This window comes from Jaculus jaculus, chromosome 4 (assembly GCF_020740685.1).
Source record: "Jaculus jaculus isolate mJacJac1 chromosome 4, mJacJac1.mat.Y.cur, whole genome shotgun sequence".
Taxonomy (NCBI): Eukaryota; Metazoa; Chordata; class Mammalia; order Rodentia; family Dipodidae; genus Jaculus; species Jaculus jaculus.
The window spans coordinates 48,531,381-48,558,126 of NC_059105.1; the positions used below are offsets into that span (position 1 = coordinate 48,531,381).

General features: G+C 42.6%; 1 protein-coding gene across 5 annotated transcripts in view; it reads right to left on the reverse strand.

Moving 5' to 3' along the window:
• Nucleotides 1-26,746, reverse strand: part of Myo1b (myosin IB) — a 183,387-nt gene that overhangs the window by 63,925 nt on the left and 92,716 nt on the right. For all 5 annotated transcript variants that reach the window (XM_045147061.1, XM_045147060.1, XM_045147058.1 and 2 more), the window contains exons 5-7: nt 18,973-19,077; nt 14,762-14,808; nt 3,557-3,620 (exon numbers count right to left, since the gene is read on the reverse strand). In XM_045147061.1, the coding sequence (XP_045002996.1) occupies nt 3,557-3,620; nt 14,762-14,808; nt 18,973-19,077 (216 nt within the window). The remainder of the gene's footprint in view (nt 1-3,556; nt 3,621-14,761; nt 14,809-18,972; nt 19,078-26,746) is intronic.

Here is a 26,746-nt window from a genome sequence, read left to right on the forward strand (position 1 = left end):
TCTCTCCTGCAACTAATGTCTGCCACTCTGTATGTTAATTATACCTCTTTTCTCATAACCCTCTCCTCAGGGATATGTACCTTTCGAGTGAGTTCCAGGCTTAAATTTTATAGCAAACCTTTAAAGAGAGAGAGGAGTTACTGGCCTTCCTTTTCCACTTCCTGAGTATACAACTGTCTAGAGGGAGTTTGAACCTTTTTCAAGGTGATAATTTTAGCCAAAAACTGTCTGCTTTCACTAGTGGCTGCTGGAAAAGGGGACAACACACACGTCCTACCACACGAGAACTCCTGTGATCTCGTCCCGACTGTAAGAAGCTAACTTGTAGCGGCCTGAGAATACCCCAGTGGGTTCCCTCACTGCTTACATCCCCTTAAGCCAGTGACCACGGATGAGTCAGTCCTCCGTCTCTGCCTATACAGGGTGAAATTTCCTGCCCTTACCGCTAACTAATGTGCTCCTTTCCTCTCCAAAGCAAAGGAAAAAATGCCAGGGTGTTCCCACTGCCACAAATCTCAATATAATTTCATTGTGGGAACAAATGGTAACAAAGACCACATGAAACCCATTCGTATAGACATATTAATCTTAATTGGAAAAGAAGTGAGTGTTTAATATTTATTCTCCATGGAAACTACAAGAATTGGCAGGAAGACATTTCTGTTTAGACCTTGAATTTAAAATTTAAACCAATGCAGCTTCACATACTTATAATGAAGTAACTCCTAATTATTTTCCTAGAATCCTCAAGAGCAATATTGATTAAATCATTCCAGAATGTTCTATAATAAAAACAACAGCAAATTCACTGCTCATTTTAAATTATTATTAATAAGATAATAATTAGAATTAAGCTGCCTTGTAAAAAGAAAGCACTAAAGATTCATGGATGGCTTGCAGAATAAAAATTAATCATTCCTGGAAATGGCAGTCTTGAAATGGAGGCATACCTTTTCCTACTCTGCTCTCACTAGCTGCTGTATGTTGTTGAAGGGAGTTTGCCCAGAAACCTGGGAGGGGTTACCATCCTTTGCTCCTGGTTACAGCCTCTGCTCTTTACACAAGTACTGTTGCTTCCTTATTTGGCATAGAAAACCATGTAACCTAAACAGCAGTGTCTTATCCAATTCCATTTCATAGTAGAAATTTATCTTCAGGGCATTTTTCTAACTGTTACCTATTCTTATGACTATGGGTAAACCAAATGAATGGCACTACAAGTATATAGTCACGCAGACAAAAATGAAAAATTAAATAATCTAAGAATTACAGAATGCTGAAATGGGAAAGGCCACGGGATTGTTCCAACTCACTCCAGTTATTTCAAAGACGAGCAAATTCTAGCCCTGAATCATAATGAAAAATTTATGTTTTAAAACTCAGCTACATGGTGTGCCCAAAATATCCAGAACACTAATAAGTTGCAAATGACATTCCTTTCACTCTAGGGCTGGCCAGAAAGATCTCATCTACCCATCTCCTCTTTGACCAGATCCCAGCTCAAATGATCCATTTTGTATTTGGGATTCAGTAAGACATTTCTCTTGAAAAAGGAAAACCCGCTATAGTAAATCCAACGAACATTTTTGGGCCACTTTATAGTCAACTCTGACATTTTTCTATCTAGTCTAGACTTATGATTTATTTCACTCTAACAGTGCTGATAGTGTTCAGGGTGATTAGGCAATGGGAGATTTGGTACTATGGTCCTCAAAACATCTAGAAGGCTCAAGCAGTAACGAGGTCATGGCTGGACATATTCATAACCCTGTGCTGTTATTATTATGGTGTGGCACAATATGGCCCCTGTGAGGGCCCAGGGCTACTGGGCAACCTTCACTTGATCCTGATCATTCCTTTTTTATTTTTATTTTTCAGAGAGAGATATAAAGAGAGAAAGAGGAAGAGAAAAAGAGAAAGAAAATGGGAACACCAGGGCCTTTCAGCCACTGTGAACGAACTCCAGATGTGTGTGCCCCCTTGTATGCATGTGTGACGTTGCATGCTTGTGTCACATCTGGCTACAAGGGACCTGGAGATTCAGACATGCACTCTTAGGTTTTCCAGGCTAGTACCTTAACTGCTAAGCCATCTCTCCAGCCCACTTCTTTACTTAGTTCTACAGACAGTCATCATCATGACTGCAGGAGGCAAATAATTCCATGTTTTACCAGCAGGTAGATCACATTCCAACTATTTTAATGCTGTGGAAATTATAGAAAAATTTCCCAAAATAACTTGTGCAGCATAAATCCCCTCACTGTATTAGATGAAGGCTACCCCCAAATGTTATTCATCTAAAATTAACTCTTTATATTTTAGGGCTGAAGGTATAGCTTCCTTCACTTGTCTAGTACCTATAAGGCCCTGGGCTCTATCCTCAGCACCACCAAATTAATCAATTATTTTGTTTTTTTAATCACAGCATAGATTTTGCAAAAGAAAAGAACGCTTGGAGGACCTTTTTCCTACTGGAACATCTAGAAGACCCGCCCCACAATGACCATCTTGGAGACCCACAGCATATAATCAACAGAGAAACCCTTGTTGCTTTAGTAGACTTCTCAAAAGGTTTCTCAAGGTAACAATTCTTTTTCTAGGCAATTTTAAAAAACGTCTAGCCGGGCACCCCAGCACACACCTGCAATCCCAGTATCACGGAGGATGGGAGGATGTTAGAGGCCCGATTGACTACAGAGTGAGATCTCAAAAGAACATGTTGATGTGATCTGAGGTTTTCCTAAAGACTTTGAGGCCCCACCGAGCGGCCCCATTGTGGAAGAAGTCGAGCACTTTTTACTTTCCAGAAAGCCTGTGATGACCTCTGCTGGCATGTCCACCTGCCCTGGGAGAGGGAGCAAGTGACTTTTATTTTGTCACCTGGCATCACTGTGCCATCCATCACCTTCTGGCTGAAGTGGCAAATAATGTACGAACTAAAGTAGAAGTTTTTAATTCTTTTGAATTCGATTAATTTCTCTTATGCCAAAGTGTTTGGAAGAATGAAATGTCCTGCTTCTAGGCTATAAAGTTCCTTGATGAAAAGACTGCTCTGTAATATTTCGCTTTGCCTTACTATAAATTCATATGATCTACATAGTTTCCTAACGCTAGAGTAGGAATGCTGATTTTCTTTTGTTATTTAGTAGAAACATGTCATGTTGTTACATAGTTCTCATGGAACATGAAATTTTTTGAAAGCAACATATGATACACATTTTTTTGTGTATGTATTCTAATTGGTGTGAATAAAATAGTGACATTAATGCATTTTTAAAGCAAAAAAAAAAGAGAACAAAGTATTAAATCACATTATATTATAAGGCAATGTGAAACAAAGGTTAAAAGGCTAAGTATGAGTCAATATTCATTTTCTTATCTCTTAAGGATAAAGGCATTTAAAATATTGTTATAAATATTTGTGTTACGAGAAGGTAAGGGAAGGCATGACCAAAATATATTATGTACATATATTCAAAAGTGTCAATAAATCCAACAGAAATAAATAAATACTTGTTTTATATTATTCTGAACTTAATTCAAGTAAAATACTCACAGTTGCTGATCACTCCTCCCAGTGGGTCTCCTTTAAAGTCAAATTCAATGTCCATGTATTTGCCCTGTTGAAGAAAGATTGGTAAGTTTTCACGTCCATCTCAAAATAGTCAGTGTACTTCATAGAGAAAAGCAAACTAGCTCATTTGTATTCACTTGCTTACATGTAATTCAGAAGGGCAGTTTATTCAGCCATGATGCTGAACAAGAGTGCACACTACATACTGTATTAGCACAAAGCTAATCTGGCTCATTGCTAACTGAGATATTTGCCACCATGTGGCTCTTCCAATTTCAGTTGTTTTTCAATCTTCTGAAGGGTGTGTGTTCTCAAATCAAGGACCCATGCCAGGAAAAGTGATTAGTCTTTACAGATACTTGATGGGAAGACACATTGGTTGTTACAGGGAAAATATGTCTCAACCATGGCTACATATTACACTGGCAGTGGATGAAACACTGTTTTCATATCTGTGCAAATCAAATGCAGTTATGTTCCATGAATCAAACACTATTATTATTTTTTTTCAGGTTTTTAAAGACTTTTTATTTTTATTAAATTTGCATTTATTTATTCATATTTGAGAGATAGAAAGAAAGAGAGAGAGAAGAAATGCAGATAGACAGAGAAAGAGAGAATGAGTGTGCCAAGCCCTCCAGCCACTGCAAACTACTCCAGATGTATGAGCCACCTTATGCACTTGGCTTACATTGGTACTGGGGAATTGAACCTGGGTCTTTTGGCTTTGCTGGCAAATGCCTTAAGTGCTAAGCTATCTCTCCAGACCCCCCTTTTTATTTTATTTATTTATTTTTTTGGTTTCTGACGTAATTTACATAGCACTATGGAACCCAGCTTCATATTACACTTTATAGGTGGGATCTTGAAACATATGGAGTTTAATGTTACATTTTTAAACGATTGGCCTATAACTGCCTAGTTAAAGAGTAACAAGAACAGTAGAATTACCATGACAGCTGTTTCTTGTTTGGAAAAAGGTTTGTTGATTTCGTAAGTAAAACCTTTTGCCTTGTTTCATGTCTTACCTTAATCATTGTCAGATATTTATGTTTGTATATAATCTTCCCAAAGAGAGTCATTTCAGTTTACAAAGTAATAGGAAGGGAGAAGAAATATGACCACATGGAACTCAGTCAAAAATGCAATTTGTGCCTTTACTCTGTGTGTGTGTGTTGGGGGGGTGGCATATGCATGTGCATTGCCCTGGTGGTGCCCATTGGCTTGCTTGCCACAAGAGGCTCTTGCTTGCGGTGGTCAGAGTGGAAGGTTGGGTGTCCCACCTCGTAGCTCTCCTGCCTGGTCTTGTTTCTAACTGTTTTCTTTTTTTTTTTTTTTACTGTTTCTGGAGCTTTACAGGGGCTCCATGGATTCTTGGGTCTCGGCTCCCTTGTGGGACTGGGGTTACAGGCGCATGTGACCACACCCAGCTGTTTCCCTGAGACCTGGAGATTTGAACTCAGTCTCACACCCCTCAGCCACTCATGCTTGTGCGGCGAGCACCCCTAACTGCTGAGTCATCTCTCTCCGGCCCCAATTTAACATTGTTTTTGTTCGTGCATGCATGCTCCCTCACTCTCTCCTTTTCATTGTCAGAGCCCATCCGAAATCTCCCCCTATGCATTCAAACGTGTGTGCACCAAGCATTTCCTTCCTGCTAAAGCAAGCACAGGGAAAAGCGGGGCAGGACTCCTGCCTTCAGGGACCCTGCAGCCTCAAGCAGACCGGGTAAACAGGACATTCCAGCGGAGGAGGAGGAGTTACCCTACCTGGACTCTTGGGGCTATATATAAACAAAAAGCATGGACAAAGGGAAAGCTGGAATTAAGACTCAAGGTAATGCAAAGTTATCTGGCCTTAGGCAGATAAGGAGATGGGACAACAGGAAGGAGTAGATATTCCATGGCATATCAGTAAACTAGAAAGGGGCTCTAAGGGAGGGAGGAGAGGGGAAGGGAGGATTTAAGGGGATAATATTACATATATGTAAGTAGAGGAACAGATTACTGGGGGTGGATTACTAAGTGAGGTCAGAGGAAGAGACTAGGTAAAGGATGGGTGGAGGAGGAGGATTAAACAAAACCTGAGAGGATAAAAAAAAAAAAGCCATATTGTAACCTATGTTTTTGGACAATGGCACACCCAGAAGCCATAGATTGTTACTTGAAAATTTTCAGTGCCAGGGATGGGATACTTTCCAGTGCTCCCAAAGTAGTACAGACCATTGCCAAGGCTCTTGGTTTCCCACCAGGAATAGATGGTAAGACCCTATTGCTGAAAATTCCACATGCTTGGGCTGCAAGGTCACAGAAATCTTGCTGGAACTGAGCTAAAAACCTCTGTGTAGACCAGCTGACAAAAAGCTGGAAAAACCTATACTGCATGCAGTTCCATGAGAGAGAGAGAAGTCATCAGTGGAGATAAACAACAGTGGACACTGCAAGCCTTAAGTTTGGCCAGCCAGGCCAAATGACCCAACAGGTGCAATAGTGGCATGTCTGTTATGAGGGAAATCAACCACTCTCTAAGTGGACTGGAAGTCCATTCCATTGGAGGGAATACATGCCTGGTACTGAAAACCTATGACAGGGCAAATCATGAACCCTAGGGGTGTAACATCTGCTCATGTCTGGAGAAGTGCATAGATCATGGTTACCAAACTGCCTAGTAAGCAAGCACTTCTCTGGTTAGAGAAGCTTCTCTTTTCATATGGTGGTAACCTCTGGGATGACTCATAAGACACCATAGTGCTGAGAAGTGACAGAGGAGTGCTTGGCACTGAAACATCCCTATTAACACCTTCTAAGGTCAGGGTCCATTGTGGAAGAGACGGCAAAAAGAATGTAAAAGCCAAAGGAAGGCTAAGACTCCTTAGGATGCACTCTTCCAGATACAAAATGGCCTGGATATCCATGACCTCATAGTGCCTGACACTACCTAATCATAATAGGAGGAAAAGATGATGGCGTCAAAAGAGAGAGAGAGAGAGACCAATTGAGAGTGGGAGGGGAAGGGGGAGGGGGAAGGAAATATGACAGAGTGGAGTTGTGAAGGGGAAAGTGAGGGGGAGGGAACTATCATGATTTATTGTCTATAATTATGGAAGTTGTCAATTAAAAAAAAAGAACATGGCATATGTCAGGCCAATAAGGGAGGAACTGAGACTAGAGGAAAGTTACAGCACAAGGGATTTTCAGACATTTTCCTCAAAAAGCCATTGTTACTGAAGGCTGATAAACAAGTATGCGTATCAGGCTTACCAGTTTCCAAAATTACCTGGCTAGTGTGGAATGGACTGGAAAGGAACAAGAGGAGGTGTAGACCAGGTGGCTGTCATGATTAGGGGAGAAACAGTGATGCTTTATGTAGCAGCAGCAAAAGATGAAAGCAAATGACGTCATAGTAAGAGGCGCGGGCTGGGCAGCAAGGCACTCCATGAAGGGGGACACGGAAGGCAACACAAAATGAGGGAGGAAATGGTGACTGTCTGACAAGGGGAACAAAGGGTGACCTTCGGGGGGAGCCTGACTTTGTAGATGTCCCTGGGCACAGGCAACAATGGCACCAAGTGTGCAGGTGGAGGGATTAGTGAGACTGAAGCTGGAACTCTTCCAAGGTGACAGGTGTTGTTATGGCTTGAATGTGAAATGTTCCCATAGGTTGGGTGTTGGAACCCTTGTCTCCCAGAGGGTGGCACCATTTGGGGAAGTTGTAGAACATTTTAGATATATATGGAGCCTAACCAGCAGATATACAATGATAGAAATAGGCTGTTCCTAGACGCCATGACTTCCAAGCCATAATGGCTCTATCTCCTCAAACCATGGGCCAAAATACATCCTTTCTAAGTTGCTTTGGTAGGTATGTGGATACAGCACCAAGAAAAGTAACACAGGGACTCACAGGCAGGTAAGGCACTGGAAACAGGACTAACTCAGTTTGAAGGTCTGAGTGATAGTAGCATCTTTGAAGAAAGCATAATATCAGCTGAGAGTAAATGATGGGAGATTTGAAGGAAGTAAGCACCATAGGACGTGAAGAAGCAAGCCAATCACAAAGAACCTACTGGACAGCTGTGAGAATTCCACGGCTAAGAGGAACGGCCCCACTCTTACAACAGCCACACCCTGATTTTTTTATCAGAAGTGTGGTTCTGAGCAGGCCACTAGCCTACTTGGAAATAATCTGCCACTTCCTTTCACCTACAAATAAAGTGTTGAAGACTCTAAAAGTGAGGCACAGGGCCCTATGGGTGGGGTCTTGGCCCATTTTTCCAGGCCATGGTCCCACGGCTGCTTTCATACAGCACTGGGTTCAGCAGCCACAAGCTATGGCCACAGCAGGTCCACAGGCTCCCTCTCATGCATCCTCATCCGATGAGGTCACTTCTTCCCTTCAACTAGTGAACACACAATTCTTACCAGCCCCCTTTAAGACCCTATCCCAGAAACTCCGAGTGTCCACAAAATCTTACCTGTAACCTTCTGGTAAACATACTTTTTTATGTGTTGTGTCACTACTATTTTAATATGTCTAATTTTTCTAACTAGTTTGTACTCATCTAAAAAGTAAGTATTAAAGAGCTGGCAAGATGGCTTAGCAGCTGCAAAGCCTGCTGGCCTGGGTTCAATTCTCCACTATCTATGTAAAGCCAGATGCACAAAGGGGTGCATATGGTCTGGAGTTCTGCAGCAGCAAAAGGCCCTGGCATGCCCACAGATATTCCCCCCCCCTCTCTCTCCTCTGTATCTCTAAAGTAAATAGGTACAATTTTCTAAAATTAAATGTATCAAAATGTCCAAGAATTCCACTCCAAAATACATATGCAATCAAAACACATCAAAAGCTGGACACAAAGATGTGCCCCTATCTGTAATCTCAGCGCACCTATGGCAATGGGAGGTGGAGCCAGCAGAAACCAGAAGCCTGCGGTCCAGCTACAGCCATGCACATGCACAGGCGAAACAAAAATAGAAACCGAAAACAAGGGAGACCTGATCTTAAGAGAAGTAAGTAGAAAGAGAGGAAAACCCTCCAGGCTGCCCTCATAGCTCCACGTGGCGCCCTAGCACAGGCGCTCCTATACTCACATACATAAAAAACGGTAATAATAAAAGTAGGAGCTGGAGAGATGTCTCAGCAGTAGGTCATTTGCTTCCAAAGCACACAACGGGACTGAATTCCCCAGAATCTACATAAAGCCAGATGCACAAAATGGCACATGCATCTGGAGTTCATTTGTAGCAGCTAGACGCCCTGACACACCCATTCTCTCTCTTTTTCTCTCTTCATCTCTTTCTTCTTGCAAACAAGTACATAAAAAGAAATTAAAAAGTATTCATTCAGCAATGAAGTATTTTCTGAGTATCTACTACTAGAGTCACCAAGGTACACCAGAAGTCAGGATACTCAGTCCCATGAACCTGTGAGTACCTCAGGTCAATAACCACAAAAATGAGGAAATAGAATGTAGTAATTCCATACAGTAATAAATACCTTTTTAAAAAAACAGCACGAAGTCATAGAGTGTTTGGGAAGTGTCACAGAGGTGATATTTGAGAGGAGACACAAACGATACAAGATGTCAGCAGCCATGCTCAGGTCTGGGATCAGAGCTCGCCAGAAGGAGGCACAAATACAAGGGCCTAAGGCCACGAAATGAAAGGTGTGCCTGAGAGTCACAGCGGCCTGGAAGTGAGGCAGAGTGAAGGAGGGAGAGGCACAGAGAAAAGGTCCCAGCAGAATGAGCCCCAGTGGCTTCAGGAGTCTAGACTGAATACTAGGAGTGAACCTGCAGCACAGAGAGCCTGCACCAAGACACCAATACAACATGCCTATAGGGCTGGTGAGATGGCTTAGCACTTAAGGCGCTTGAAGTCTGATTCCCCAGGTCCCACATAAGCCAGATGCATATAGTGGTGCATGTGTCTGGAGTTCATTTGCAGTGGCTGAAGGTCCTGGTGCGTCCATTCTCTCTCTCTTTCCTTCTTCCTCTCTCTCTCTCAAATAAATAAATAAACTTTGCAAAATAATATGTCTGTAAACATTTGTCCAGCTACTGATGAACACAGAATGCAGGCTACAAGAAGAGGCATAAGGAATCTTGTATTTATCTTAAGAACATTGAAACAGGGCTGGAGAGATGGCTTAGCGATTAAGCGCTTGCCTGTGAAGCCTAAGGACCCCGGTTTGAGGCTCGGTTCCCCAGGTCCCACGTTAGCCAGATGCACAAGGGGGCGCACGCGTCTGGAGTTCGTTTGCAGAGGCTGGAAGCCCTGGCGCGCCCATTCTCTCTCTCTCCCTCTATCTGTCTTTCTCTCTGTGTCTGTCGCTCTCAAATAAATAAATAAATAAAATTAAAAAAAATGTTTTTTAAAAAAAAGAACATTGAAACAAATGAATATAATTTTAACTTCTTGCTGAATGAGAGGTTGGGTAAAGACATTTTCTGAATACTCCAAGTTCAAGTTCTCTCACACCCTCTCAAGCCCAGCTCAGCACACCACACACAGTAGGTACTCAACATATTGGTCAAGCAAGGTCACTGCTATTCAAACTCTGGAAACATTCTTTCTTTGTCTTCATAAACAGTCTTTTTTTTCTTTAAGTTCAATACATCAAACTCAAGCAACTGGGGTGGACAGGAGGTGCTGTGAGGCATCCCCACGGGCCCTGCTTGTCACAGGCGACAGTTATGTCCTGCATGTCCTACAGATGGAAAAGCAGGCTCTACCAGAGTTCTCAGTAAATAGATCAAGAAATTCATTCCAGATCAAGCAAACACAGTAAAAAAGCAACTACTGCACACAGTAGTAACTTTACATATCAAGTTCTAAAAAATTATAGCTGTATTATTAGTCAAGTCACGGGCCACAAAGCAGAGAAATTACTAGAAACTAGGCATAAAATGATTTAGCCTAAAATTAACTGCTAATCTCATATTCTAATACCACGTTACAAGAGGATTTCTCTGAAGCTATGTAATCACTTGCCAAGCTTTTCAATGGATCTCAAATGTCACAAATAATCATCTTGTAAGCACCATGGTGCTGCCTGCAGACTAATTATTATTTGTAGATATCTTTAAGAGTGTGTGTACATGCAATTTGCCAAGACAATTAAATTTCTATCACATAAGGAAGCTTGATCATTGGAATTGCTTCTATCTGCCCATACTTCACTTCTAATTATGTTTATGCAATGAGATTATCCATGTTACCACAACAGAAAAAGGCATGGATCAAACTGGGCATAAGAACTTAACAGGCTAATCCAATGGAAAAAAAAAAAATTCACAGCCTTGGAATTAAGAACTTATTTATCTTCCTACTTTCTGAGCTATGAAACTTACTTTTGCCTAAGGTCATTCTTGTCCTTAGGCACTGGCTAAGCTTAGTAAGGAAAAGGGTCAGACAGATCTAAACCGAAGGAGGGGAAAGATCGGGAAAGGGAGCTGGTAGGACGTCATCAAAGGTCATCAAAAAGATCATGTCCTCCAGTGTCAAAAGTAATGAATGAAAGATGAGTCAGAAAGTAAATGATCTTTTTGTAAAGAAATGTAAAATCTTGGCCTGGAGAGATGGTACAACGTCTTTGTATATAGTTGTACTTTCTGCGCAAGCACAAGGGCCTGAGGGGGCCTGAGACTGCCATTTCAAATCCCCAGAGCCCACGGAAACAGCTGGGTGAGACTCTCTGCACCTGTACCCCCAGCCCCTTAGGGGAACAGAGACTGGTAAATCTTCGGAGGCCCCCAGATCCAGAAGCAGTAAGAACAGACTTTGCCTCAAAACAAAATCAGGTACAAGTGTGATGGAGTGTGACCACACGCAACCCACCGTCGACCACCACAGCTGAGTGGCCGCACCGCAAGTGGGGTGTGGGGTGCCACAGGGGCACATCTATGTGCACACACCACACACATACACCACATCACACACACAGCAAAATGGAACAAATAAATCAAAATGTGAGAACTGGGTTAAAGCACAGAAGAAGAAGAAGAAGAAAAAACAATTTAAATTTAAAATTTAAAATTGGGCTAGGGAGCTTGCTCAGTGATTAAAAGTGCTTATTTGCAAAGCCTGCCAGTCCAGATGCAATTCTCCAATACCCACGTAATGCCAGATGCACAAAGTAACATGTGTCTCAAGTTGGTTTGCAATAGTAGCAGGAAGTCCTGGCGCACGCAGATACACCCACACTCTCCCTACCTCTCTTGCAGACAGATAGATAGATACATAGATACAGACATAGATAGATTGATACATAGATAGATATTTTAAAATACCACCATCACAAGACTGAGTTATATAGCTCTGTAGTAAAACACTTGCTTAATATGCCAAGCCCATGCATTTGATTCCTAGCATTATAAAAAGCAAACTATCATCATGACCACACTCAACCCATTTACCCCAGTAACACTGATGTCTCTGTGAGAACCAAAGAGATGAAGGACCATAACACAGTTGGAGGGGATCAAAGGCACCAATGTGCAGGGCACATGCTGGTGAATGATGGCAGATGAGGCTGGAAAAGTGACAAGGACCAGGTTCCTACAGGAGAATATAGCATTTCCCAGCTCAACAGTGGCCAGGCATCAAAGTGCTTCTGTTTTCACGGCTAAGCTCTACTCTTCTCCTTGACACCCTTAAATTTCTTACCAATCTGTGGTGGTTTGATTCAGGTGTCACCCATAAACTTAGGTGTTCTGAATGCTAAGTTCCCAGCTGATGGAGATTGGGAATTAATGCCTCCTGGAGGGAGCGTATTGTTGGGGGCGGGCTTATGGGCTTTATAGCCAGTTTCCCCATGCCAGTGTTTGGCACAGCCTCCTGTTGCTGTGGTCCATCTTCTGTTGGCCAGGGGGTGATGTCCACCCTCTGCTCATGCCATCGTTTTCCCCTGCCATCATGGAGCTTCCCCTCGAGCCTGTAAGCCAAAATAAATCCCTTTTTCCCAGAAGCTACTCTTGGTTGGGTGATTTCTAATAGCAATGCGAACCGGACTGCAACAGTAAAATGGTACCGGGAGTGGGGTTGCTGCGAGACACCTGACTGTGTGGTTTTGGCCTTTTGGAGCTGATTTTCAAGAGGACTGTGGGAGGATTTGAAACCTTGGCCTAAGAGATGCCTTGCAGTTCTGTAAGTACAGCTTGATGGACTATTGTGGTCTGAGCTGCAAGACCTGAATGCAATAAGAACTATGGACTGTGAGGTTTGGCTTATGAGGGTGGGAAAGAGCTTTGCTTGAACTGGGTGAGCAGTCTGTGTGAGAAGCTTGCTTTTGTGCCCATGTCCTGAGAAGTTGTGCAGGGTTGCTCTGCGTAGAAATGAACTGGTATGAGCACAGGGATATGGCACAGAAAGAAAAATCTTTGGGTGAACTATTGCCCATTCAGCTGCAACTGAGAGATTACAACCTTTGAGACTGGGCTAGCTGACCTGCGCGGGGGCAACAAAAAGAATGTCGACTCTTTTGAAGGGGCCTGAGTGCTCAAGGAGTGTCCTGTTCTTCAAAGTCTGCTTTATTCACCCCTGGATCAACAAATTGGCACCCTACCTGGTATCGTGGAGTATAAGAAATGCTGGAAAGAGGGTCATTGAGTTTGCAACACCGTCTTGTGTTTTGGAAATGGCCATGGGCAATGTAAAGCAGGTTTGCTGGTTGCCTGCATAGAGACCCCATGGGGCCATGAGGATGAACCGTGGCTTGCAGTGGAGACCCAGTGGAGATGCTGGGACTATGAGATGGCTGCTGAGGAGCTGCCGGCCCCAATGAAGTTTCCCAGGACTGTGAGTAGCCTAGCTGGAGGGGCGGAATTGGAATGCCAGAGACTTGTTGCTGGTTAGAATTATCGGACTTGAAGATTTGTCACTGGCTAGAGTTGTGGACTTGAAGCTACAGAGTTTGATGTTTGCCCTGGTTGTTTTAAATCTTGTATTGGTTGAATGTTTCTTTGCTATGCCCAATGCCATCTTTTGCAGTGTGAATATTTATTCTGTGCCATTATGGGCTTTTTGAGGTTATATTTTGGTATTATGGCTCAGTTAAAAGATCTTGAACTATGGGGATGTATGAACATCATTGGAATTGATAAAAACTATGGGGACTTTTAAAGTCAGACTTAATGCATTGCATTTTACATCATGTATGATTATCAGTTTATGGGGGCCAGAGGCGGAATGTGGTGGTTTGATTCAGGTGTCACCCATAAACTTAGGTGTTCTGAATGCTAAGTTCCCAGCTGATGGAGATTTGGGAATTAATGCCTCCTGGAGGGAGCGTATTGTTGGGGGCAGGCTTATAGCCAGTTTCCCCATGCCAGTGTTTGGCACAGCCTCCTGTTGCTGTGGTCCATCTTCTGTTGGCCAGGGGGTGATGTCCACCCTCTGCTCATGCCATCGTTTTCCCCTGCCATCGTGGAGCTTCCCCTCGAGCCTGTAAGCCAAAATAAATCTCTTTTTCCCAGAAGCTACTCTTGGTTGGGTGATTTCTAACAGCAATGCGAACCGGACTGCAACACAATCCTATTGATCTCAACTTTAAAAATGAAGCTTTAGAATAAACCCCATTCTTTCTGAGTCTACTGAGTAAGAAACTAAGTACACAGCTTGACACTCAGTTGTTGATCTTACTTAATTTGATTTTTAATTATGATTTCAAAATACTAAAACTCAGATAAATAAGGAATGATTTAAGTTACTCATGGAATGTTCTAGTTGGTTATAAGAAAACATGATAAGCACAGCGTGCTAATCCAAGAAGAATTGAAAGGAAATCTCCAGAAAACAGTAATTCTTTTTTTTTTAATTTTTATTTATTTGAGAGTGACAGACAGAGAAAGAGGGAGAGAGAGAGAGAAAGAGAGAGAGAGAATGGGCGATCCAGGGCCTCCAGCCACTGAAAATGAACTCCAGATGTGTGCTCCCCCTTGTGCATCTGGCTAACGTGGGTCCTGGGGAATTGAGCCAGGGTCCTTAGGCTTCACAGGCAAGTGCTTAACCACTAAGCCATCTCTCTACCGCAGAAAACAGTAATTCTTATAACTTTCAGTGTGTTTTAATAGGGGTGACTTCTGATTTTAAAAATGCATGTATTAAGAAATTCTGAATACCTACTGCTTGTTTAAACACACATGAAGTAAATATTAGTGTTAATACTTGAGCCTCTGCAAATACTTACGAATCTAGAAGAGTTGTCATTCCTCACAGTTTTGGCATTTCCAAAGGCTAGTAAGAAAGAAACAGACGCATGGTTAATGTCAGCAGAAAAAATGTCATTTTAAGCAGAAAGACAAAACCAGTACAGTACCGGCCACCTTCAATCCCTGGCCAGCGTACTGTCACCATGACGTCCCGTGTGGCATTGCCATACAAGTAGACGTTAACAGAAATTTTAGTAAGTTGCTAAAGCTTCAATGAGTTCTTATAAATACACAGAAAAAGAGCACGAGGCATTCCTATGATTCACGGAAATACCTCAGGAACTCCTCCGAAGTTAACCTTGCCGAATTCAACACCGTTTCACTCCTTTAGGCAAGAATCAAGGAGAGGGCAGCACGCAAGGCTTCCATTCTTCCACCAAAACCGTCAATAAACAAGGCTATTTCTGAAATTAGTTTCTGTTGTTAGAGGGTTGATGGAAGTGGAGGAGGTCAACAGATCAGAAGGGATGTGAATGAAACTTTAATCTGTTCCATTAATTTTGAAATCCAGTTATACATTTGAAATGTGATTACATAACTGAAATACAGAAAGAGCAATGCTGAGATTTGAAAATGACTGTCATTTAAATAAGATTAAAAAGCTACATACTTTGTTAGTATATGCCCACAAGAGCTAAGTGAAACTCTGTAGAAAATAAGGAAAGGCAAATTCTTCCATAACATAAAACGCAACTCTTTCAACCTTAGTTGCTTCCACTGGACAAGTCTCCCATTTATTTATTTATTTATTTTTGGTTTTCAAGGTAGGGTCTCACTCTAACTCAGGCTAACCTGGAATTCAGTATATAGTCTCAAAGTGGCCTCAAACTCACGGCAATCCTCCTACCTCTGCCTCCCAAGTGCTCGGATTAAAGGCGTGCCCCACCATGCCCAGCAAGTCTCCCTTTTAAATGGAGGCCATAGAGTGACTCTATCCCAGGCTCAGAGAGCTCCTCTCTCTTACAGGTGACAGCACAGAGTCATAAGGTTAATGGACAGTGTTTACTGCACAGAAAAGCAAGCCTGTGCATGAAATATGAGCAAATGAATCTGGAAAAATGAAAGCAGTGTATTAAGTAGCATGGAGGGGGGGTCCTGTGGGATGCTTTGGAAGCAGCTGTATGACAAACTTCAACATGCACCACAATCACCTGAGGGTCATGTTAAAGCGTACTCAAGGCCACGTCGCCGCTAGCAAGCATGCGGCTCTCACCACGTGACAGGAATCTTTTGAAGGAGCCTGAGCATCACATTTTGGGGAGCCTCCATAAGTATTCAGGTTAAACGAGAAGAGGGTAACAATAACCAATGCTCAAATGTGCAAACAAGCTCAATGCTGGTCTTCGTTTTGAAAGCAGTCAGCTGATCAAGCAAAGCGTGAAGGGCTGTGTTTGGGTTGAAGCCAGTCTTGCCTATTCAGCAGCCAAATCGGATATGTTCTATTTCACATTAGATAGCTGTTTTATGTTGTTATTTAAAAAACTTTAACTGGCTCAAGGTCAGTCAAGAGAAACTTTACAAAGTCAACAGAGACGGTTCCTTGCATTAGAAAAGCTACCTGGGTTAAGTTTGGTTTGACAAGTTACTGGCACCAAATTCTCACTTCAAAGGAATTCAGACTGAGATGCTATACTGAGTGAAGAAACCTGGATCCTGGTAAAACTCCCAAGAGGAAGCTTGCTAAGGAGGACCCCATCCTCACCCCAAGTCCACTGCCTGCCAAAAGGCTGTCACAAATGTGACCTTGATAATGATCAGTCTCGTGGAGTTACCATCAAGGCCGAGATTTCTCACGTGTTCACAGGCCAGTCCTTCGTGGCAGGTACGAAAGATATGTTTCCAAGCCAGCAAACTAGAGCTGCGACCACGCGAGTCAGGCCGACACACGAAGAACAATGCATTGTGACTTGAAGGTCAGGGTGAAGAAAATGCTTCACAAGAAGTTTATTTGGGAACCATTTGCAAACTGTAAATCATCTTTTTATCAAACAAATCTGAGTTGCACATTACTAAACATACCCCTAAACACTAAAGCCTTTTACTGTGATCCACAGAAACAAAAACAAGCGTTCCATTATAGAACACTCAAGACACATTCCTCAATTGTTTCTTTTTAAGCTTGTCGTTCTAAACGTTCATTTACAGTAGCAGCTCTAGTTAAAAAGCAAAGCATTCCCATAAAAGATAATACATGCCTACAGTGGGCATTTCTTCCATTTCCTGCACTGTAGTCTAGTTTCAAATACCACCAAATCAAAAGGCAGATTCTAGTCACAGATGCAAGCTATCGCATTCCTCAGCACTGCTCCTTTAGAGCCCAGCATTCTTAAAATAAGCTCATGCAGAAATACAGCACATGTAGCGCACTTGAACTTGAAAGCAAAAGACAAGAAATAAAAGTCAAAGGTTAGAACAAAAGAGAGAGAGAGAGGAGAGAGATGTCACTTCCCATACCATCGTTATTGGTTAAGGCACTGAAGGAAAGGAACAATCAAAAGCAATGCAATATTTGTTTGGTCTTCACGTCACGTGCCTCTTATCCTACCACCCAGAGACGGAGACTTGGAAGTGTGTTTCAGAGTCAAAGGGAATGCTAAAGGTTCGGGAACGGCTCTGAAAGGGAAGGAAGAGCTGGGCCTGAGTGTAAGAGGCAACAGGGCAGGATTCGGGTCCTCTGCACTAAATGAGCTGCCTGCCTCTTCAAAACAGATCTGTTTTGGAACATGTTCAATCTTGTCCTTCCATGGCTCTGAATAAAGGATTAACCTAAACTACTTCTCTAGTGCAGATTCTAATAAGGTGTGGTTTTGAGTCCCCAGGGTAGTCTGGAGCCTAGAACAAGGGCTCAACTGGCACCTAGTAAGTCAAGGCCATACAGATGCATATGACAGGCTGTCCTGCAATGTAGAAGACAGTCCTTCAGAGCAGACACAGCCAGCCCAGCAGTGCCAAGGTTGAGAGGCCCTGCTTTAACCCCAATAAATACGTTCAATCACAATATGTGCATGTTTATAATATGAAAAGATTTTAATAACCTGCCACCAACAGAAAAAAGCTTTGATTATTTTCACTGCAAGGATGGTTTATACCATGGTCCCTGGGATTAAGTGAATCGATCCCTAGTTCATCATTGTCTGCTGGTATTACAAGTCTATATGCCTCCTCTCCCTGTCATCCACGTGCTGGAACACTAATACTCAATGTGCTATGAGGTGGGGCCTTGGGAGGTAAGTAGGGTTGGATGACGTCATGAGGGCGGGCTCTCACAATGGTACCAGTGCCCTTGTAAGGAGGAACACCACAGAGCTCACTTTTCTTCTCATTCCCAATGCATGAACATAGTTCATGTGGCACACAATGAGGGGACAGTCACTGTACAACGAGGAGGACTCAGAACGAAGCCCACTTTGCCAGCATCTTGATTCTGGATTCCCAGTTTCCAAAAATAAAAGCAGTGTCTGTTGTTCATCCAGTCTATTGACACTTTGTCACTGCAGCCAAGCTAGCTAACACAGAGCAGCCACGGAGCTTGTGCATTGTACCTATAGTCAGGCCTCAGCCTTCCATAGTCAGTGGAGTGGCTGGTCCTCAGGTGTCTCTCTGGTATGGGACTTGTTTCCCTGACAACAGAAATAATCAGCCACAGGGTGGTAAAACAACACTGCCCGTGAAAGACAAATATCTGTTGATTTTTTTTTTTAATTTTTATTTATTTATTTGAGAGCGACAGACACAGAGAGAAAGACAGAGAGAGGGGGAGAGAGAGAATGGGCGCGCCAGGGCTTCCAGCCTCTGCAAACGAACTCCAGACGCGTGCGCCCCCTTGTGCATCTGGCTAACGTTGGACCTGGGGAATTGAGCCTCGAACCGGGGTTCTTAGGCTTCACAGGCAAGCGCTTAACCGCTAAGCCATCTCTCCAGCCCACTGCTGATTATTTTAAAAGCAAAATTTAAGTAACTCTAAGAAAAATTGATTGGGGAAAAATGAGACAGTTCCTTTCCCATGAGTAAACTGCTCCCTCCCTCAAATACTTAGGGCTCAACATTCCTAGGGTGCGGGTCATTTGCTCAACAAGTCTTGCCTTGGATCTCTTCCTTCCTCTGCCTTCTCAACACTCCAGGTATTGAAGTGCCCTGAAAGAGGAATTTCCTGTTCAAGTCCCAGTGACATCGACCCAGAGAACCTTACCTTCCAGGACTGGGTTGGACTGTAAAAGCTGTTCCTTAACTTGATTAACTTCTGCTCCTTTTCCACACACAGCTGCGACATAGGACATAACAAGCTTGCTGGCCTCTGTGGATGAAAACAAGCCATGTTGATCAATTATGCAGAAATTGTAAAAGCCTGACTGGGAGAGAAGACTCACTAGCAGTGTTTTTAAATAACGGTTCGGATGTGTGTGCTGTCCAAATGCTTTCAGTTCCATAGCACTGATGCAGACAGAATGTGCTTGAAGGTTCTCTGTTAAAAAGATGGCTTAGTAACAGCAACAACAAGATCTTAGGACACACACACACATATGTATATGTGTATACACACACACACACACACACATACATAAAATATTTGTGAGTGTGGGCACACATATCCTTCAGCACATGTGCGGTCATAAGACAATGTCAGGCGTTGGATGCCGCTTTCCACTTTGAGGCAGGATCTCACGTTGTTTAGTGCTGTATGAGCTAGGCTAGCTAGCCCACCAGCTTACAAGGATTCTCCTGTTCCACTTCATGTCTTGCTGGGATTCCAGGTGTAAGCACAGCTGCATCTGGCCTCAGGTATGTTCTGATCCTCAGACTGTCACCACACTTGTGCTATCTCTCCAGCCCCAGACGAATGATATTTGTTTGTTTTTGAGGTAGGGTCTTGCTGTAGCCCAGGCTGACCTCAAAACTCACTGTGGTCCTCCTACCTCTGCTTTCCTAGGGCTGGGATTAAAGGCGTGCACCACCACACCCAGCAGAATGACATTCTTAAAACAATCAAATACTTATAATGACTATATTCTTTTAAAAATATTTATTTATTTGAGAGAGAGAAGCAGACAGAGAGAGAATGGGCATGCCAGGGCCTCTACCCACTGCAAAGGAATTCCAGATGCATGTACCACCTTGTGTACCTGGCTTACATGTGTACTGGGGAAACGAACCTGGGTCCTTAGGCTTTGTAGGCAAGCACCTTAACTGCTAAGCTATCTCTCCAGCTCATAACTATATTCTTTATAGATGGCTCAAGTCAAAAAATAATTTGGTCCCCTGAATGTCTTCTAAAGTTTAAAAGAACTGCTCTCCCTCAAAATATTTTCTAAATCATATTAGCTTGTTCACAATTAGAGCAGACTGCTTACCACTCATGCAGTGAAGAGGGGATCTGACCAGCTCTTCTGAGGTGCAATCATTTCTGTAGACTTTGTAAGTAACTCTGAATACAGAATGTTGATATAAGAGCCAGGCCGCATGGGGCAGACAAAAAACCTCTTCACTGATGACAGGACAGGAATAAAATGCGTTTCTGGGGCTTTTTCCTTCCTGACAGTTCATGTTCCTTTTCTGCATCTGCCTCCTAGAATGGGATTCTTCTAACCCTGAGCTCCGGGGAACATTAATGGTATTTGAGGAGGAGACCCAAAGCCCATGAACGTGGGTCCACAGTACAGTGAGTGAAACAAGTGTCCTCATCAAAGGCTTCGCGAAGGCTTCCTTACGCACACAGACACTGGGGAACTCTGAGCAGGGTCTTGATGGCAGTGCTTCCCTTGGGTTTATTTGGAATGTGTTTCCTGTCCTGCTGGCTAGATGTCATAGTCCATTCATGGGCATCTGGGAAGTACATCCACTGTTAATTATCAGTAGAATAAACATACATCGTGGTCTGAGCAATCAAAATCAGCAAGCCCATCTCCCCAAATCTAGCTGCTTCTCACATCTTTGCTTCCGTGCTGCTTCCTGTGGGCAGGAAGGCTTTTCTAGGGGTGAGGCCCTCGGCCCTCGGCCCTGCTTACAGATGCTAACACTGCTGTTTCCTATGGGAAGACCTGTGGGTGGACCTTATCCGTTTCTCACCACAGAGCAAATAATGGATGGGCCTGAATTACACTTTGGAAGAATTGTCCATCATGTGCACTTGGATCTGTGACCAGCCTGAAAGTGTCAACTAAGGCTCTGAGAAACACCAAAGATCCACACAGATCACGTATAGCTCTTAAGTCCTAAGGGGACTACTCTGGGAACACTGGCAAATATAGCTCAAGGGAGGGAAACAAACACAGGGAGCTCCAGGAATTCTCACTGGAGGCTGGGAACTCCTTCAGTGGTTGGCTTTAAGTTTGTTCTTAGCAATGAAAGTGGATCCATATAGACTCTCTGGTTTTCTGTGAGGGGTGACTGCTGCTGGCTCCCTTCTGAGACTCCAAGTATACCATGCGAGCCTCTGCATATTTGCAAGTTCACATGACACATCATTCATTTAGTCACCAAACTACATTTTCCATTACTCACAATGTTTTGCTGTATAAAAAAGCTGATACATTAGATTTGGGAAGATGGCTTATTGGGGAAAGTGTCTGCTGAGCAAGCAAGAGGACTTGAGTTTGAGTCCCCAGGACCCATGTAAAGGTAGATGCAGTAGTACGCATATGGAATCCCAGTGGTCCTACTGCGGGACAGAAGGCAGAAACAGACTCCCAGGAAGCTCAGGGGCCAGCTAGCCTGACACGCAGCAGTGAGCAAAGCCTGTCACCACAAGATGGAGGTGAGGACGGACACCCATATTGCCCTCTGGCCCACACACATCATTCATTCACACATACACACATTCATTCATACATCCATACATACTGTGGTGGTTTGATTCCGGTGTCCCCCATAAACTTACGCATTCTGAATGCTAGGTTCCCAGCTGATGGAGCTTCGGGAATCAATGCCTCCAGGAGGCAATGTATTGTCGGGGGCGGGATTATAGCCAGTTTCCCCTTGCCAGTGTTTGGTACACTCTCCTGTTCTGTTGTCCACCTGAGGTTGGTGAGGAGGTGATGTCAACCCTCTGCTCATGCTATCATTTTCCCTGCTGTCGTGGAGCTTTCCCTCAAGTGTGTAAGCCAAAATAAACCTTTTCCCCCCTACAAGCTGCTCTTGGTCAGGTGGTTTCTGCCAGCAATGCGAACCTGGTTGGAACACACACACTCACACACGTTGGTAAGTTGTATGCACCCAATTTCAGCACCGAGTTCAGACTGACCAGCTGCCTCTCATGCTCACGGCCTGCACTTCATCTGAGGTCTTCTGCGTTACCCTTTACCACCCATCTGAGGTGGCACTCCCCCTCCTTTCTAGACCTTTCTGGACCTGTGGCCACCAGCCTCAGGTCTAAAATTCAGCTCCAGCCCTTCTCTTTCATTCTTCTGCCTTCTCAGCATTCACTGTTTTAGTAATAGTCTTCTTTTTTTAATATTTTACTTATTTATTCGAGAGACAGAGAGAAAGACAGATATGAGTGCACCAAGGCCTCTAGCCATTGCCAATGAACTCCAGGCATACATTCCACCTTGTGCAGCTGGCTTACATGGGGACTGGAGAATTGAACCTGGGTCCTTAGGCTTCTTAAGCAAGTGCCTTAAACACTAAGCTATCTCTCCAGCCCCGATAGTCACCTATTCAGACAAAAATTTCAGGTCTAACATTCTATCCTTTATTTTAAAAATAGCTGATTGGACACACTTGCAAGCAAAAATAATCATCTCAACTAGAACAAACACTTCAGAAAAAAGGGTAAGTTTTGTCTTGGGTAAACTGACATGAATCATAAAAAGCCCGGACAGTCTTGTTTATTCTGGTAACTACAGACCTTCCTGCAGCCAGACCTCAAGCTTCAGGCTTACAGCCATGCTGACTCCTCAGCAGGTTCTGTTCTGGTCCAGATGATCATGGGGTATAAAATACCTGGTGCAGTAGCAGGGGAACAAAAAGGAACCTTTGGGGGCACCAGAAGTGACAGGGCCTCCCAGTAACCACTGGATGTCCAAAAGGAGACCAGATCAAGATCTCTAAAGGTCACACCTATTTGAAATGACCTCAGGAACACATTTCATAGAATCTAGGCTCAGATTATATCACTTGACTGTTAAAGTACATGTAAGCCCACAATACCTACTGGTATATAAAGATGGATGAATTTAAGCAAGGCAAATATTCTAAAATGCAATTCAAGGATATGATTGAACTGGTTTAGTTGAATAACTTGAACTTATTTCTAAGCTGTTAAGTTGCTTTGTTCAATTCTTAGTTACTTTAAAGAATTCTATTACTGGGCTCATCTTAATAACTTACTTCTAGATATCAGATTAGAAGTAATCTTTTGTTTTGTTTTGTTTTTACAAAGCAGGGCTTCACTTTAGCCCAGGCTGACTTGGAATTCACTTTGTGGTCCCAGGCTGGCCTTGAACTCACAGCAATCCTGTTACCTCTGCCTCCAGAGTATTGGAATTAAAGGTGTGCACCACCATATCAGGCTATGAGTATTTTTTTTTCCAAACAAAGTCATGCTGTCTATAAAAGGGCAACTCATAATTTTTTGCTGACGTAATAGTTGATCTTCAACTCAGGTCGTTCCTGAGCTAGGTACTGCTTCAGAGAATGAGCAGAGTGAGGCGCAGCAGGACTGAGTGAACTGTGCCATTGTCTTCGTGCTGTGGACAGTGGAACACAGTTATCTCATGAGGCTTTCGGCTTCACTTCCTTTTGGCTCCTCTTCAGTGCTAAAGTTCAAATGAATTTGAATCTGTAGTCAAATATTTATATATTTATATTTATACAAATCAAATTTTCATGTAGCAACCTCTATACATGAATGAAGAGAATGAAGACTTGCAAGAAGAGGCATTAAGTACTGTAAGAGCACCACAGAGGTTGCTCAGCAGTGCAAGGACTAGCAGCTGAAGTATGTTGATTGCTGAGCATACGCATACTGGTTCTGAAAACTGACAAAACGTAACCACACTGTGCAGAATCAATTCTGATTCATCATTCTGCTTAACTCCCAGACGTGTATTTATGTCTGCACATAACTACATAACTTGATCCTTAAATTTGGTCAGTACTCAGACAAAATATGAAATCCTCATGACCAAATCTTTTCTCATAGAAAATGGCAGGACATTTAGTGTGCCACATGCATCCAACACTAACAGGCAAATGACCTGTAATGAAACAGTTCAGGATCAAAGGATCTATATTGTAATTATTTCCATGAGGGATGGAAAGGGGTTATGGATAATGACTTATAATTCTGGAGATTTTTTAAAAGGTGTTTAAATTTATTTTTAATTTATTTATTTACTTATTTGACAGAGAAAGAAAGAAGCAGAGAGAGAGAGAAAGAGAAAGAATTGGGGATGCCAGGGCCTCTGGTCACTACAAATGAACTCTAGATGCATGGGCCACCTTGTGCATCTGGTTTTACATGGGTACTGGGGATTCTCAAACTTGGGTCCTTTGGCTTTGCAGGCAAGCACCTTAAGCACTAAGCCATCTCTCTAGTCCCTGATTCTGGAGATTTTAAAGTAAAACCAACTAATTTTTAAAGTCTATATTCTTTAGCACAGCAATAAATTTTGGATAGTATATATGTTATTATAATAGTATCAAATAATTAAGTCATATAAATTTATATGTAACAATTGTTAATGAGAAAGCATTTTGCAATAGCAGTAGGTAATGAGAAGGGGAAAATAAACATTTCAATGAAAGACATTTGTGATCTTGAGGACAAAAGCATGGGATTGTCGCTCCTAAGATATTAAAGCAAAGCCCATGCATGGCCACTGCGCAGACTCCACTTGATTCAGTAGGGTGGGCGCTACAAGCACAAGTCTAGCTCATTAAGAGCTTTCTGCCAGAGAGCTAATAAATTTATCCAGGAGTTAACTGGTATTTCCAGATGTATTCATCTACGTAATGTAATATCATGTATTATACTATAGATCAGACAGGCCATGTCATGTATGTCAGAGTGCATATATAAAGAGCCAGACATTTGTACACACACTGATAAGTACTTAAGCCCTTCCTCTCTATCTCTTCGGTTAAGATGATACCTAGTTTTCTTAGGAACCTAGCTTACACAGGTCTGGTGTTTCAGAGCCCAGTGACCAAGACTGCCTACACCTGTGAGGCTATGTCTGTGTTCAGTAAAATAAGCGCTCCACTACTTAGAACACCCCTTTTGTAATCTTGAGTCCTCAGGGATGTGGCATAACTAATCCACAGCACCTCCAAAGTTGATCAGAGAGAAGCTGTTCCAATGACAGAACTAAACACTAGTGGCATGATGACTATGTGCCCACTCTCTCTCTCTCTCCCTCTTTTTCTATCAAATAAATAAATAAAATATTAATAAAAAAAGAAATACAGCCTTTGCTACAGGAGACTATGGTTAGTGACATTTTCACCAAAATGAGTGTGTATGCCACCTACTTCTGAAGAGGGCCACAGAATATCTGGCAATTCATATAAAATCCATGAATCAAGAGGGGCTTTCTTCCCATGGAGAAGAAAAAAACAGAAGCTTGCTACACTTTGGCCTTGAGTTGCTCAGCTATTTTGCTTCAACATGAATATTTTCAGGGGCATAAAACATTCATCAATGGTTAGACTCTAGAGTCACTGCCATCGGAGGACCATGGCAGACATAAACTAGGACAAGGTTGTTTGAGGTTCACATTCAAAGGTCTTAATGAGCAAAGCAGGCTCCATAACTCTTCTAGCAAGAGGCCAGAAGTTCCTAGAAACTGATGTAACTGTAAAGTTAGAAACCAAATAACTTATAATGTTTTCTTATGTCGGGATCATCTTTTTAGACCCAGAAATTTATTCCAATGTCCTTGGAAAAGTATAGTTCTGATGGTTTCCTCGTGTTTGGTCTCCCTGCCCCCCCTCAATGCTTCAATGGTTTGCCACAAATTATCTGTATTCACGGTAGTGAGTTGTAACTTTGCTGCCTAGAAATACTTGGGCACTTTTATGAAGCATGATGAATATTTTATTTAGCACAGCAATGATGAATTAAACAGCACCCCAAAGGACTCAAAAGAGTTCCCACATCTCCCTAAGTGCCTATGTTCTATAACCCTGCAGCATAAGATTGTCTCTAGTGTTTAAGACCAATAACATCATCATCTGCCAAAGGGGGTTTATGACCTAGTTAAAGTAATTACTTCATATAAAACAAGCCCTCTGACACTTCACAGTGTTTCTATACTAACTATTAAGCAGAGACTCGAGATGAAAAGAGATAGTCTATGTAAAGTATATGGTGCATTTCAGGCCCTCAGTACAAACCACTGGTCTTCTCATTTTGTTTATTTACTAATATAAAATTTTTAATAGCTATGTGTATTCAAAACTCTTTCTTTCTAAAAACAGAAAAACTGAGATTGCGTGAATAAGACAACATAACAATTCAAGTATGGTCTGCAGCTCTTTCCTCAGAGTCAAGGTGAACTGTCTACCTCCAAATTTCTCACAGGATTATGCTGCAATCTCTGTTTTAACTTCCATCACTTCATTTTCCCATAACCAATCTTTATGAAATAGACAACAAAAAGTCTAGGCTTTATTCAGCTGTAAAGTCCAGTGACGATTTAAAATCATAGTCAAACTAGAAGCCTTTTTTTCACCATGGGTTTTGAAAATAAATGAAGAAAAATGGAATAATTCAGCAAGAAAATTGGCTATATAGATGGGAACTGAACAGTAGGAGGTACTACTGAGGTCTGTAACTAAAAAGAAGGGCTGGTGGGTGTGAGGTTAGCAGCTACCAAAGAGTGCAGCTAAATGGGTATGAAGAAAGCAACAGCTCTGGAGAGCACATTCTACCACCAGTATTAACAGCTTTGTGATAATGGGCAGTTGAAACACCCAAGAACAGAACGTCGATTACCATGACATCAAGGATGCACAAGACAAAT